Source organism: Pan paniscus, chromosome 16, assembly GCF_029289425.2.
Source record: "Pan paniscus chromosome 16, NHGRI_mPanPan1-v2.0_pri, whole genome shotgun sequence".
In the NCBI taxonomy this organism is placed as follows: Eukaryota; Metazoa; Chordata; class Mammalia; order Primates; family Hominidae; genus Pan; species Pan paniscus.
Window position 1 is genome coordinate 47978665 of NC_073265.2, and position 16810 is coordinate 47995474.

The 16810-nt window shown below is 40.3% G+C and overlaps 1 protein-coding gene across 1 annotated transcript in view; it reads right to left on the bottom strand.

Moving 5' to 3' along the window:
* The window catches only part of ADAM10 (ADAM metallopeptidase domain 10), a 153984-nt gene that overhangs the window by 120745 nt on the left and 16429 nt on the right, over positions 1 to 16810 (bottom strand). Inside the window, exon 2 of the mRNA XM_003827893.5 lies at positions 939 to 1089. Coding sequence (XP_003827941.1) covers positions 939 to 1089 — 151 coding nt within the window. The remainder of the gene's footprint in view (positions 1 to 938; positions 1090 to 16810) is intronic.

The window sequence follows — 16810 nt, forward strand, 5'->3', positions numbered from 1 at the left end:
ATTAATTGAAGACTTTAGATCAATAAGCTGACATGAAAAAAGAAGTATTTAGAGAAAAGTCATCTCATAGCAGTAGGATAGCTTTATTGATAAACAGAGCAGAAGCGGGGAAACTTATTAGGAAGTGAACACTACAGTAATCAATCAGGGTTACATCAGTAAAAAAGGTACAAAAGGAATAGATTTAATAATTACACATAAGACAGAGAGGGCTTCACAAAGATCTCCAAGATTCTGTAAGTGTCCCTAACAGATAGAGAAAAAATAAGGGGTGTTCAGCCAGGTCTCGGTAAAATCAGTGCTGTGTAAGTTATTTAACTTCTCTGAGCCTTAGTTTCCTCGGATATAAAAAGCTATTTACCTCTGTCTGGATGTTGAGAAGATTAAACAAGAAAATGCATATAAAGCATCTAGAACACAACAGGTACTCAATAAGTGATTTTTTTTTTAACCTCTCTCCCTTGACTACCCTTTATCACTTAACAATTCTGTTTGAGAACTGAACAAAACAGCAGGTAATCTGTCTACCAGCTGTCATTTTAGAACTGGTAAAACTGAGTAAATGATGTATTCAATGGCATATAAGTAGTTACCTTCACTGCTGGCACCAGTAGATAGATATATTGACCATAAAACATATAAAAAGTAGTCAGAAACTATGAACACAGAATCTTCTTTAAAGACGTATCTCTTACTAATGTTAAAATCTGATTCATAAATTCAAAAACATTTAAATTTGACTGTTTCCTCAACAATATAAAACGGCAATCCATTTTAAAATAAGTCATTTTTTAATGCATATACCAAATTCCAGTGGAAATGCAATTTCCAAATGAAGACCTTGCATTAGAGAGGGAAAATTAAGGATATAAATCTCCTCTTTAACTTAGATTGAATATAGAGGAACTTCAGACACAGTCAGCAATAAATTTACTTACCTTCCATGGGCATGGAAATCTAGACGTAAAAATTGGTCCTCATGTGAGACTGCTCTTTTGGCACGCTGGTGTTTTTGGTGTAATGAATCCACATTGTAAGATAATCCTTCATAATGTCTGATATATTTATTTAAAGGATTCCCATACTGACCTATAAAAAAAAAACAACATTCTGAATTAGTATCATCTTGAAGACCCCTTCTAGTTCTAACATGATTATTCAAGTATCTATGAATATGTATGAAACAACTTCTCCCTAATCCCAGCACTATTATGAATTCTGCATTAATATTAACACATATATTATTAAAACTTATTGTGAGGGTAATTCCAACCGCACACACAAGTTTGGATGTTAGCCATAGGTTTGTTTTAGATGTCCTTTATCAAGCTGAGCAAGTTCTCTTCTATTCACATTTTGCTGATAAAAACTATCAGGACCAGGTGCAGGGGCTCACTCCTGTAATCCCAGCATTTTAGGAGGCTGAGATGGAAGGACTGCTTGAGGCCAGGAATTCCAGACCAGCCTGGTCAACATAGCGAGACTTCATCCCTAATAAAAATAAAAAATAAAATAAAAATAAATAAAAAGTATAAAAATAAATAAAAAATTAAAAAACTATCAGGAACAAATGCTTATTTCTGTACCTGCTCTTTCTGCAGCTATTAAGATGATCCTATTTTTTCTTTTTAATTTATTAATATGGTGAATTAAATTTTACTGATTTTTGAATGTTAAGCCAACCTTGCATTACTGAGATAAATCCTACTTGGTCGTGTTGTCAGATTCAATTTACTGTAATTTTGTTTAGAATTTTGTTTTCTGTGTTCAGGGTATATACTGGCTTACAGTTTTCTTTTCTTGTACTATCTTTGTCAAGTTTTGGTATTGGGGTAAAAAAAGTGTGTTGAGAAGTATTACCTCTTCTTCAATTCTCTGGACAAATTTATGTAGAATGAGTGCTCAGTCTGGGGCTAATTATTTCCCACTACTGAGGCAAGACCTATCTCAGTAGTCTACCCAATGCTCCATGAACTGAGTTTTTCCAGTCTACCTGGTAAGAAAAGGCACTACTTATAGCCCTATCTGAGCACCAGGTACTGTTCAATCTAATCTTTTGGGATGATTCTTTAGCCTCAGGTAGTTTCCACATAAGGGCTGATTAGAGCTCTGCTAAACACTACAGTGGAAGCCTCTGCAGATCTCAGGGATCCTCTGTGCAGCTCTCTCTTCACCCTGATATTCTGTCTGTGAACTCCAGCCACTTTGGTCTCCCCTGACCCTCAGCTTCATCTCTTCAACTGAGGAAGTTCCCTGGACTCTACCTAGGTTCCCTCTCATAGTACCACAACCCATAAATCTCTCAAGGCAGAAAGCTGGCACAATCAAAGGGCCAACCTTACTGTTTCCCCTCTCAAGGTCCTTCACTACCTGATGACCAATGCCTTAAAAACCATTGTTTCGCTGGGCGCAGTGGCTCACACCTGTAATCCGAGCACTTTGGGAGGCCGAGGCAGGTGGATCGCCTAAGGTCAGGAGTTCGAGACCAGCCTGACCAACATGGTGAAACCCTATCTCTACTAAAAATACAAAAACTAGCTGGGTGTGGTGGTGGCTGCATATAAACCTAGCTACCTAGGAGGCTGAGGCAGGAGAATCACTTGAACCCAGGAGGCAGAGGTTGTAGTGAGCCGAGATCACGCCACTGCACTCCAGCCTGGGCAATGAAAGTGAAATTCCGTCTCAAAGAAAAAAAAAAATTGTCTTTCTGTATTTTTCCTGGTTTCCTTGTTTCCTTTCATGCAGGAAAGTCAATTTAATCCTTATTTCTCCATCTTCAAGAGAAGAAGAAAAAAAAGTGATTCTTTGACAAATCAAGTAAAATTTTTAACTAAAGAAAATTGTCCTCTTTTATAAAACAAGTAAGTTGTCTAAAAATGGTTCATCTATTATCCAACACTAAATTCTGTGATCCAACACTAAATTTTCTGTTTATGCACTATGTGGTTAAGGGCATAAACTCTGATGTCAGATTATCTGGGTTCAAGTTCTAAGATTTGTTAGACAACAATGTGAATATATTTAACACTACTGAAGTGTATACTCAGAAGTGGTTAAGACAGTACATTTTACCTTAAGCATTTTTTACTAGAATAAAAAAAAATGATCTGGGTTTGAATACCACTACCTTCAATCATCAGTTGTTTCCCAGATCGAATAGAAAACTACTCAGGTTCAGTCTCCTGTCCGTAAAATGAAGAAACTAGAGTAGCTCTCTCTTAAGACTCACAGATTAAATGATTTAAACCATGTGTGACAATTAATATTAGAGAGCCTACCAAAGAGGCAAGGTTCAATAAATTATCCATCATCATCTCTTCCCCCTTCCTCCTTTTCTTCCTTCTCCCACACTTTGCCTTTCAGACCAATATACACACACTGAAGCTAAGAATTCAGGAAGAAAAAACAAAACTGGGTTGAATTCTGACACTTCCTAGCCAAAACCACATGAGCTAAGTAATTATTCAACTTTTTTAAATCTCAGGAGGTGGTTTTTTAATCTGTAAAATGGAGACAACAATGCCTACCTTAACTGCATGCAAAATGCTTACGAGCACAAAGAGTGGCATAAAAGGACAATTCAACTTAAACTACTATTGAGTTACTTCCTTCTCCTCTTGAACACACTCCTCCCAAGAGAGGTGAGAAGAATGAGTCCAAAACTATCTTCACAAGTAGCAAAGAAATTTCAGTGAAGCCAATGTCTAAGAGATAATAAAACCCACTAGCATGAAACTTTTATTTTATTTTATTTTATTTTTTTTTTTTTTTTTTTTTTGAGACAGAGTCTCACTCTGTCACCCAGACTGCAGTTCAATGGCACAATCTCGGCTCACCGCAAGCTCCACTTCCTGAGTTCACACCATTCTCCCGCCTCAGCCTCCCGAGTAACTGGAGACTACAGGCACCAGCCACCACGCCCGGCTAATTTTTTGTATTTTTAGTAGAGACGGGGTTTCACCATGTTAGTCAGGATAGTCTCGATCTCCTGACCTCGTGATCCGCCCACCTCAGCCTCCCAAAGTGCTGGGATTACAGGCATGAGCCACCGCGCCCGGCCTAGCATGGAACTTTTAAAAATCAAGACTAAATAATGGAATCAAATATACCAATGCATCTTCTGTATCCTTTAAACATACTTATAAATGTAGTATAATTGAGTTTAGCAAAAAAGAAGAAATCAAGAATGGGGAAGTATGAGAACTTTTGAATAATTTCTTTCATTTTGAAAATTTCCACTGGATTACTAAATTGGATTTAAGTGGTCTGAGTTGCCATAGCACAAGCTTGGCTTTGCAGAACTGTGGATTCCACTCCTTTTTCGGCACCAAAGGCGTCAAGCTGGTTTTTATTTCTGTCTCTGGTGCTTAAATCAGGAAAAAGTCAAGTTTTTAAGTCGCAGTTCAGATAAAGTATTCTGTCACTTTTGATAACTTAAAACAATAACTATTGCTGTTCTGAAGCACTCATGACAAAAGCTCAACGATTTACACAGCTGAAATTCTACTGGGAGAGTTATTAAACAAAGTCATCTTTTCTCTGTCCCACACACAAATTTTATAAAAGCAACATAATATTCACTTTCACTGGCAAAAGACCTGAGTAATGATTTTCTGAATCTTTGTAATCGAGATAGAACATGATTCACAGGGTTTAATTGGGAAAGCTAAAAACACTTCCCCGGGACACACAGTTACCAAGTCCATCTCATTATCATCTTCTATATAAGACCTATGAATGTTTATCTTAATTATGCCTAAATATCAGTATTTGTGTAATCTCAGTACTGTGGAAAAAAAACTTATATTAAGATAATGTATGAAATTGAATTACATAATTTCTATGCCCCAATACTTAATGAAGAGGGAAATAAGGGGGCCATGGGTAGAGGATAAAGCAGCCTACCTGCCCCTCTGCCCCCACCCCACACACACATAGAACAAACTTCAAGAACTGAAATCAGGTCAGATGCAGTAGCTCACACCTGTAATCCCAATACTTTGAGAGGCCAGAGTGGGAGGATCACTTGAGTCCAGGAGTTCAAGACCAGCCTAGGCAACATAGAAAGGCCCCTGTCTCTACAAAAAATTTAAAACTAGCCAGGTGGCCGGGTGTGGTGGCTCACACCTGTAGTCCCAGCACTTTGGGAGGCTGAGGGGGGTGAATCGCTTGAGGTTAGGAGTTCAAGACCAGCCTGGCCAACATGGTGAAACCCCACCTCTGCTAAAAATACAAAAAATAGCTGGGCATGGTGGCAGGTGCCTGTAATCCCAGCTACTCGGGAGGCTGAGGCAGGAGAATCGTTTGAACCCGGGAGGCGAAGGTTACAGTGAGCCAAAACCGCACCATTGCAATCCAGCCTGGGTGACAAGAGCAAAACTCTGTCTGAAATAATAAATATATATATGTAAATAATAGGCCGGGCACGGTGGCTCATGCCTGTAATCCCAGCACTTTGGAAGGCCGAGGCGAGCGGATCACCTGAGGTCAAGAGTTCAAGGCCAGCCTGGCCAACGTGGTGAAACCCCCGTCTCCACTAAAAATAACAAAACTTAGCCTGGCATGGTGGCATGCATCTATAACACCAGCTACTCAAGAGGCTGAGGCAGGAGAATCACTTGAACCCGGAAGGTGGAGGGTGCAGTGAGCCAAGATCGCACCACTGCACTTCAGCCTGGGCGAGAAGAGCAAAATTCTGTCACAAAAAATAATAATAAGTAAAAATAAATAAATAAATAATACATAAAAACTAGCCAGGAATGATGGCATGCACCTGTAATCCAAGCTACCCAAGAGGCTGAGGGAGTATCACTTAATCCCAAGAGTTCAAGGCCACAGTGAGCTATGATAACGGCCAGTGCACTCCAGCCTAGGTGACAGAGACCCTATCTCAAAAAAAAAAAAAAAAGAAAAAGAAAAGAAAAGAACTGAAATCAAATAAAAAAAGATAAGCAATTTGGCTGATACATGCTCATGAGTGTCAATTCCCTTCCCAACTTCACGCTCTGTAACATTATGTTGGTAGCCTGAAATCAGCCATGAAGGGAGTATTTACACCACCATGGAAACTGACATTGAAAAGGCTACAAATTCGAGAATTTTTTTTTTTTTTTTTTTTTGAGACAAGGTCTCACTTTGTTGCCCAGGCTGGAGTGCAGCAGCACTATCAAGGCTCACTGTAGCCTTGACCTCCAGGGCTCAGGTGATTCTCCTACATCAGCCTTCCCAGTAGCTCAGGCTACAGGCACGCACCACTATGTCTGGCTAACTTTTGTATTTCTTGTAGAGACAGGGTCTCACTGTGTTGACCAGGCTGGTCTCAAACTCCTGGGCTCAAGCGATCCTCCTGCCTCGGCCTCCCAAAGTGCTGGGATTACAGGTGTGAGCCACCATACCCAGCCAAATCAGAGGATTTTTTTTTTTCTTTTTTCCAAGAGAGTGTGCTAAATACAACACTGGTCATAACCTAATAATATAATCTTTCAAACAGGCAGCCAAGGAATGAAACAATATTTTAATGAAAATGTAGGAAAGCATGGCACACTGGACTTCTGATGTTGCCCCTAGCCCTCAGATGCCACACAATTCACTTATTTAAAAATCTCAAGAGAATGGGAGTCCTGGAATTCTCAAAAACATTATATATGATCACAGCCCCGTGACTGCAGAAACGTGAATAAAACACAAAATAATCAGCCCCTCAAACTAAGATTGGAAGGCGGAAAAAAAATACACTGGTCTCAGAGGCAGAAAGAAAAGAAAAAAGAAAAAAGAAATCACAAGCCGGGTTTGGTGGCTCATGCCTGTAATCACAACAATTTGGGAAGCTGAGGTGGGTAGATCACCTGAGGTCAGGAGTTTGAGACCAGCCTGGCCAACAGAGTGATGAAACCATAGTGAAACCCATAGTCTCTACTAAAAATACAAAAAAAATTAGCCTGCCGTGGTGACTGATGCCTGTAATCCCAGCTACTTGGGAGGCTAAGGCAGGAGAATCTCTTGAACCCGGGAGACGGAGGTTGCAGTGAGCCAAGGTCACGCCACTGCTCTCCAGCCTGGGCAACAAGAGTGAGCCTCCATCTCAAAAAATAAAAAATAAAAAATAAACTCGCCCACTTTATATCATAGCAAAAAGAATATCTGGGCAGAGAAGAGACACACAACCATGAACATAACATTGTAAAAACACACTGGAGAAAAAAACCATGAAAGAAACAATAAAAGGAAAATAGAAAAAGAATCCAATTGAGAAGAAAACAAACGACATTTGGAAACAATCCTAGACAAAGCAGAATCAGTCTTAGATTATATTAAGAAATTCATATTGGCCAGACGTGATGGCTCACACCTGTAATCCCAGCACTATGGGAGGCCGAGGCAGGTGGATCACCCAAGGTCAGGAGTTCAAGACCAGCCTGGCCAACATGGTGAAACCCTGTCTCTACTCGGGAGGCTGAGGCAGGAGAATTGCTTGAACCCGGGAGGCAGAAGTTGCAGTGAGCCGAAATCGTGCCACTGCACTGCAGCCTAGGCAACAGAGCAAGACTCCGTCTCAAAAAAAAAAAAAAAAAGAAATTCATATTAATTTTCCTTAGTACAACAACATTGTGATTATAAGGAGAAGGTTCTAAATTTTGGGAGGTTCATTTTAAATATTTAAGGGTAAAATGACACGATGTCCATAACTCACACTAGACAGATTCCAGGGTGGGAGGCAGGGTAAAAAAGAAAAAAATATGCAAATTATTAAATCACTAGCCACTTCAGGAGTAATAGAGACTGAATTTAGCCTACCGCCATAAACAATTAGAAAACTAGATAAAAGATGTGACAAGAGAAACAAATGAAGTGAGATCTACTACAACTGGCCCAGCTTACTGCCTGTAAGCAGTCTCCAGGCCAAATGACAGGGAGAAGAAACCAAGAGCCTGAAGTTTCCACTTAATTGAGACAACCTCTGAGTTCAGGGAGATCAGGTATTTAGAATCTATGTGCCAGAGTGTCAGAAAGGAGGAAGCTGAACAGAGAGAGAGCTCCAGCCACCTCAAGTGGGGGTTCCCTAAGGGTTTGGCTGACTACTGATCTAAGCATGTGAGAAAATAAACTCCCGCCTCAGAAAAAATGAACCACCAGTAGAAGGAAGCAAAACAATCCTCAAAGCTCACACAGGGCTGGAAAATGTTCATATTTCTACCATCTAGAGAAGAAAGACCTTGTAATGTATGGAGCATTGCTACAGTCCTCAGAAAAATAACACCTTACTAGTGGAGTGAAATTAGCCACAGAGCCTGGGCACGGTGGTTCATACCTATAATCCCAACACTTTGGGAGGCCAAGGCGGGTGGATTGCTTGAGCCCAGGAGTTCAAGACGAGCCTGGGCAACATGACCAAACCCTGTCTCTACTAAAAAATATAAAAACTAGCTGGGCACAGTGGCACATGCCTACAGTCCCAGCTACTCGAGAGGCTGAGGTAGGAGGATTGCTTGAAGCCCAGGAAATCAAAGCTGCAGTAAGCTATGATCGTGCCACCACACTCCAGCCTGGGCAACAGAGCAAGACCCTGTCTCAAACAAAATAAATAAATAAATAAATAAATCGTATTTATTATATGAATATAAAAAATAAAAGAAAATTAGGCATGGTAGTGCATGCCTGCAGTCCCAGCACTTTGGGAGGCTAAGGCAGGAGGATTGTTCAAGGCCAAGAAGTTCAAGATCAGCTGGGCAATACAGCAAGACCTTGTCTCTACCAAAAAAAAAAAAAAAGTAAAAATTAGCCAGGAATACTTTTTATTGCACACCTGTAATCCCAGCTATTCAGGAGGCTGAGGCAGGAGGTTCGCTTGAGCCCAGGAGTCCAAGGTTGCAGTGAGCTATGATCACAACAGCCTCAGCAACAAAGTGAGACCCTGTCTCAAAAATTAAAATTAAAATTAAAAATATAAATAAATAAACAAAAACCACATAAAGGCATGTCATAAGCTAATGACTAAAAACTAGGGAGAAAAAAAAATTCTTAAAATCATCTGTGGGTAGGGAAGCACTAAAGGAGCCAGAAAAAAAAGACACATTTTATAAACAGAGGAACAAAGATAAAACTGACAGCACACTCTATGTTAAGTCAGAAGAAAATGCAGCCACATATTTAAAGTACCACAAGAAAAAAAGAACTCTATCAACCTAAGATTCTATAGCCAGTGAAAATAACTTTCACAAATGAAGGTGAGAAGAGGAGGTGAAACGAAGCCCTTCTGGGCTTCAAAGCTTACAATGCATCACTAGTAGCCTCCATTAATAGAAATGATAAAGTTTTTCAGATAGAAGGAATAATACCAGATGGAAACCTACACTGATGCAAATAATAAAAGTGACAGAAATAATGAATATATAAGAAAATAAAAAGGATTTATTTTCTCATTTTTAATCTCTTTCAAAGTTAAGCGAATACATTTTTTAAACACACAATCTACTGTGGAATTTATGACACACAGAATTAAAATGTGTAACAATAACAGCACAACACAAAACAGAGAAACACAGTGTACATATACTCCATATGAAGTGAAATAATATTATTTGAAAGTATACAGTGATAAGTTATAGATATTGTACACTGAACAACCTCTAAAAAATACAACAGGTATATCATCATAAAGCCAATAGCAGAGATAAAATTGAATCATTTTTAAAAGTTTATATTGAGAGGCCAAGGCAGGTGGATCACTTGAAGCGAGGAGTTCAAGACCAGCCTGGCCAACATGGTGAAACCCTATCTCTACTAAAAATACAAAAATTAGCGGGGCATGGTGGCAGGTGCATGTAATCCCAGTTACTCAGGAGGCTAAGGCATGAGAATCGCTTAAACACAGGAGGCAGAGGTTGCAGTGAGCCGAGATCGCACCACTACACTCCAGCCTGGGCAACAGAGCGAGACCTCAGTCTCCAAAAAAAAAAAAAAAAAAAAAAAGTATATTACTCCCGAAAAATGCAAGAAAAGAGGGGGACAAGAACTATGAACAGATGGAAAACAAATAGAAAGATGATAGTTTAAAACTCAGCCATATGAATAATTACATTAAAAGTGAATGATCTAGCTGAGTACATTAGTGTGCACCTGTGGTCCCAGCTACTCAGGAGAATGAGGTGGGAGGATTGCTTGAGCCCAAGAGTTTGGGGCTGCAATGCACTATGATCACATTTGTGAACGGCCACTGCATTCCAGCCTGGACAACAGAGAGAGATCTCCATCTCCGAAGGGGAGGGGAGGGGAGAGGGAAAAGGAGAAGACGAAGGGGAAGGGGAAGGGGAAGAGGAAGCGGAAGGGAAAGTAAATGATCTAACATAACAATTAAAAGGCAAAAGCTGTCATTTCGCTTTTTGATTTTTAAGAGACAGGGTCTCACTCATTGCCCAGGCTGGAGTGTAGTGACGTGATTATAGCTCATTGTACCCTCAACCTCCTAGCTTCAAGCAACCCTGTCACCTTAGCCTTCTGAGTAACTGGAAACTGGTGCACCACCATGCCATGCCTGGCTAATCTTTTTTTTTTTTTTTTTTTTTTTTTTTCAGAGACAGCGTTTCGCTCGTTGCCCAGGCTGTAGCGCAACGGCGCGATCTCGGCTCACTGCAACCTCTGCCTCCCAGGTTCAAGTGATTCTCCTGCCTAAGCCTCCCCAGTAGCTGGGATTACAGGCATGCATCACCACACCCAGCTAATTTTTGTATTTTTAGTAGAGACAGGGTTTTGCCATGTTGGCCAGGTTGGTCTCAGACCCCTGACCTCAAGTGATCTAACCACCTCGGCCTCCCAAAGTACTGGGATTACAGGTGTGAGCCACCGCACCCAGCCTGGCTAATCTTTCTTATTTTTTGTAGAAATGGGGACTCGCTATGTTGTCTAGGCTGGTCTCAAACACCTGGTATTAAGTAATCCTACTGGCTTGGCCTCCCAAAGTTCTGGGATTACAGGCATGAGATGACACGCCAGCCTTGTTATTTTTTAAAAAAGGAAAATGTAAATATATGCTAACAGACACAAAAATAAAGATGAGTTAAAGTAAAAAGGACGGGAAAATATATAACATCCAAACCCTAATCCAAAGAAAGCTGGAGTAGCTACAGTAATAGCTGAAAAAACAAACTTCAAAACAAAACAAAAAAAATTATGAGGGATAAAGAGGGACATTTCCTAATTCAAGAAGAAAACACAACAAGCCTAAGTATTTATGTACATAAAAAAAGCTTCAAAGTATGTGAAGAAAAAGTTGATAGAACAGAAAAAAGTAGACTCTGTAACTAGAGTTGGAAATCATACCACTCCTTTCTGAACAAGCAGACAAAAAAATCAGTAAGATTATTAAAAACTTAAACACAAAGAACTTGACTAGATAGATAGAATATATTTCTTTTTAAGGGCACATGGAACAGTCACAAAGATAGACCTTAATCCTAGGCCACAAAGCACGTTTCCATAAATTTTAAAAGACTAAAATCTAAGAGTATGTTTTCTGACTTACAGGAGAATTAAGTCAATAACAGATATGCAGAAAATCCCCAAATATTAGGAATTTACATTTCTAAGTAGTTCATGGGTCAAAGAAGAAATCAAATGGAAATTAGAAAGTATTTTGAGTTGACTGCAAATAGCCCAGGGAGCTTTTTGGATTGATATAAATGTTCTATGATTATGGAGGTAGTTATACAAGTAAATATACTTCTCAAAATTTATAAATTCGTACACTTAAAAAACTGTTGAATTTTATTGTATGTAAACTATACCTCAATAAAGCTGACTAGATTTTTTTTTTTAAATAAAAATATTGAGGCCAGGTGTGGTGGCTCACACCTATAAGCCCAGCATTTTGGGAGGCCAAAGAAGACAGCTTAAGGTGAGGCATTCGAGACCAGCCTGGGCAACATAGCAAGATTCCATCTCTATTTTTTAAAAAAAAGAAAAGAAAAAAGAAAAATGTTGCAGCAAAGTGGTAGGTATATGGGTTTCTGGCCTTCCTACTTTTTCCCTAAGATATAAAATTTATAAAGTTACAAAAGTTATAAAATTTCCCTAAGTTATAAAATTTTTTAAAATCCAGGATCAAAAACAAAGACAAATCAAAAAGAGAATTCAAAATATTCGAAGTTATCTTCTCAGTAAAATAAATGAAGTTAACATTCTACTTACTTCCAATACTAAGCAGCCTGTAATGATTCAATATTCCTACATAACTGTAGTTTGCTAATAGGACATAAGTAGTAAGAGATGGGGAAATAAAAGATTAAATGACAACCAGTGACCACAGGTCTTAAAAGAACATTGGGGGAAACCAACATCAAGGCAAAATATCCATTGAGAAAACAGCAACTAAGCCATTTTCAAGAACTTCTTAGAAGACCAGAAGGTCCAATTCAACACTGAATCTAAAAGAAAAGAAAATATGAGCCATGTGCAGTGGCTCACACATGTAATCCCAGCACTTTGGGAGGCTAAGGCAGAAGAATTGCTTGAGCCCAGGAATTTGAAACCAGCCTGGGCAACATAGCGAGACCCTGTCTCTATTTTTTTAAAAAAAGAAAGAAAAGAAAATATGGAGGCCTACTACTCACTATGTGTTCAACTAACAAGTTCTTTCAACTACTACCACTGAGACTGGAAATTGTGTTTATGGATGTTTAAGTCTTTATCCAATTAAATCTTTTTCCGTATCTAGCATTTTACAATTTTCTGAACACAGAATCTTGTTAATTCAAACTGTTTTTCAGCGACTAACAGCATAGGTATCTCCGGGGAAAGTGTTAGCAATGCAGAATCCTAGGCTCCCAGCAGACCTACTGACCCCACAAATGACTCAGGCTCTACCCCAGACTACCCCAGAGTGATCTGTATGCACATTCAAGTTTGAGAAGCACTGTAACCTTTCTTCATTCAGAAATTCCCTGACTTCTACCAGCAGCTATACAGGTTGAGTATCCAAAAATCTGAAATCCAAAATGTTCCAAAATCTAAAATTTTTTGAGCTCCGACATGATGCTGAAAAGAAAAGCTCAGCCAGGCGCAGGGGCTCATGCTTGTAATCCCAGCACTTTGGGAGGCCAAGGCAGGCGGATCACTTGAGGTCAGGAGTTTGAGACAGCCTGGCCAACATGGCGAAACGCCATCTCTAGTAAAAATACAAAATTAGCCAGGAGTGGTGGCACACCCCTGTAATCCCAGCTACTTGGAAGGCTGAGGCAGAAGAACCACTTGAACCCAGGAGGCGGAGGCTGCAGCGAGCCGAGACCGTGCCACTCTACTCCAGCGTAAGCAACAGAACGAGGCTCTGTAAAAAAAAAAAAAAAAAACTCATTGAAGCACTTTAGATTTTCACATTAGGAAATGGTAAGCATAATGCAAATATTCCCAAAATCGGAAAATTTAAAGATCCAAAACACTTTTGGTTCCAAGTATTTCAAATAAGGATACTCAACCTGTATATCCTTATTTCTACACACTTGCTTTAATGTAAGCATTTAACAATACATTAATAGGGATAGGTACACCATGGGTGCTACCATTTAAGCAAAAAATACCTCAGCTGATGTCTCAGGCAATATACTGAGTAGAAAAAGTTTCCAAATAACGTAGAAGAAGGGTTGGCAAACTGTTACCCAAAGGCCAGTTCCAGCTGGCCACCTGTTTTTACAACACTGCTATGCTCATTCATTTACATATTTTCTATCTCTGCTTTCACACAACAGCAGAGTTGAATAAGTGAAGTATTACAAAATGTTACAGAACAGGTATTAAATCTTTGGTAAGTCACTTAAACACTTAGTTTCATCCTACAAAATGTTACAGAACAGGTATCAAATCTTTGGTAAGTCACTTAAACACTTAGTTTCATCTGCCTTTGGTTATAATTCACCTTTTTTTCCTCTACAAGAGGAATACTAACCTGAAATCCACAAACCTCTGTGTTAGTTAATTTTAGGTGTCAACTTGACTAGATTAAGGAAGACCTAGAGAGCTGGTAAAGCATTATTTCTGGATGTGTCTCTGAGGGTGCTTCCAGTGAAGACTGGCGGGTGGAGTGGTGGGCTGACTGGGGAAGATCCACCTGCACTGTGGGCAGGAACCATCCAATTGGCTAGAGGCCAGGAAAAAAACAAAAAGGTGGAGGAAAAGAAAATTCTCCCTCTCTTTCCCCTTGGGACATCAGGACTCCAGCCTCTGCGGCCTTCAGCCTCAGACAGAGTTAAAATATCAGCTTCCCTGGTTCCCAGACATTAAGACTAAAATGAGCCATACTACCAGCATCCTAGGGTCTCCAGCTTGCAGACTGCCTATCATGGGACTTTTCAGTCTGTATAATCATGTAAGCCAATTCCCCTAATAAATCCTCTCTCATGTATCTATCTGTACATATATATATGTATATATCCTATTGGTTCTGTCTCTCTGGAAAACCCTCACTGATAGAGTCAGTCCTCTGTATTCATGGGTTCTGCATTAGTGGAATTCAACCAACTGTGGATTCAAAATACTGAAGGGGAAAAAAAAATCCACAAAGTTCCAAAAGACAAAACCTGAATTTGCTGTACACTGAGTACTATGCTGAATCCACACAAATGAAGTGCTGGCATTATATTAGGCATTATAAGAAATCTGGAGATGGTTTAAAGTATATGGGAGGGGCCAGGTGCAGTGGCTCACACCTGTAATCCTAACACTTTAGGGGGGCCGAGGCGGGCAGATCGCTTAAACCCAGGAGTTAGAGACCAGCCTGGGCAACATAGCAAAGCCCTGTCTCAACAACAAAAAAAAAAAATACAAAAAACTAGCCAGGTGTGGTGGCACACACTTGTAGTCCCAGCTGCTCAAGAGGCTGAGGTGGGAGAATCACCTGAGCCCACGAAGTCGAGGCTGGGGTTAGCCGTAATCACACCACTGAACTCCAGCCCGAGTGAGAGAGTGAGACCCTGTCTAAAAAAATAAAAAAATTAAAATTCAAGTATGAGAGGGCATTTTGCAGTGAGGCTCAGAAGGCAACAAGCACCCTGAGGTGACCCCACCCAAGGTAACTGGTATGGAGTGGAGGATGAACATGCACCTTCCAAGCAGGGTGTTTCTTTAAGAGTGTCACAGGTGAGAATTCCTAAGGCAGGTCAGAAAGCCCACCCCATGACATGTGCGGCCTGGTCTTGAAAGACGTTTTTCCATCTAGCTGGACAAGGGGAACATCCTCTGAATAGCAACCACACACATGTGAGTCATGGGGTGGAGACTTATGGTTCACTGTAACCTAGACCAGATCCAGAGGCAACAGACAGAAATCTTCTAGAAGGAAAAGAGCCTGGTGTTTGTGAAGATCTGCAGATCCTACATGTCAAAGAAGGTTTTCACTAGCAGGAAGGGTGGAAAATACTTCTTGAATAGCTTTGAAGTTTTCAAGCACCAGGCCCCTCCCAATGGGGAAGAAGCCACACCAAAGTACTGAGAGTAGGGAGGCCTTTCACATTGGACAAAGGGACTGCAAGTGCAGTGATGTGTGAAAGCCTTCAACTGCAAAGATAAACTTGTTCAGCAACAGAAAATCCATGATGGACTAAAGCCTTAGGAGTGTGGTGAATGTGAGAAAACCTTTAGTCACAACTCCTACTTTACAGTACAGAGAAAAATTCACAGCAAATACCTTATAAATGCAGTGATTGCGGGAAATTCTTTGGCTCCACCTCCAACCCTCATACTTTAAAGAGGTCATACAAAGAATGAGCTTAAAGCCAGGCATGGTGGCTCATGCCTGTAATTCCAGCACTTTGGGAGGTTGAGGAGGGCAGATCACCTGAGGTCAGGGGTTCGAGACCAGCCTGATCAACATGGTGAAACCCCGTCTCTACTAAAAATACAAAAATTAGCCAGGCGTGGTGGCACACACCTGTAGTCCCAGCTACTTGGGAGGCTGAGGCAGGAAAATCACTTGAACCCGGGAAGGCGGAGGTTGCAGTCAGCCGAGATCGTGCTGTTGCACTCCAGCATGGGCAACAGAGCAAGACTCCATCTCAAAAAAAAAAAAAAAAAAAAAGAGTGAGCTTAATGTGATAAATCCTTTATTAGAAGATCCTATTTTGTTCAGCAGCAGAGAATTCACAGTGGAGAAAGGCCTTATGACTGCAGATCATGTGACAAGTCTTTTTATCTATAAAGACACATTTGTTGAGCACCAGAAAGTTCACACTGGAAAAGAGACTTCTAAGTGTTGTAAATGTGGAAAATTCTTCAGCCACAATTCCTATCTTACAGCATATAAGAGAATTCGTGATGGAACAAGACCTTATGTATGCAGGAAATATGGGAATGCAGAAACTTCCACCTTGCTTGGCACATGAAAGTTCACACAGAGAAAGGCCTTATAAATGTAGAAGTGTAGCGGATGTAAAAAAGCATACAGTCAAGGCCTAACCTCATTAGGCATTAGAGTTCACACTGGACAGAGGACTTAAGAGTGCATGGAAGGTGTTGTCTCATTGTTCAAAATAGCATGATCATAAAAGAGAAGAGCTGACAGTGACCTCTGAATGTGAGCTGTCAGTCAGAAGTTGAACTGCTCCATCTATCCACAATGTAGAGATTACCTACAACTAGGTGAGTGAACAAAACCTGGTGGTTCTTCATCCCCTCCCTCAGAGTGGTTTCAGTGTGGAAATGACCCAGCTCCTGCCCAAAAGACCTGGGTTGGGGTCTGCTGTGGATTTCCAGAGGTCCCCCTTTTTGTGGACAATGTTGGCTCTCCACATGGTAGCTGAGATGGATTTGTCTAGCCAGTTTCCGAATC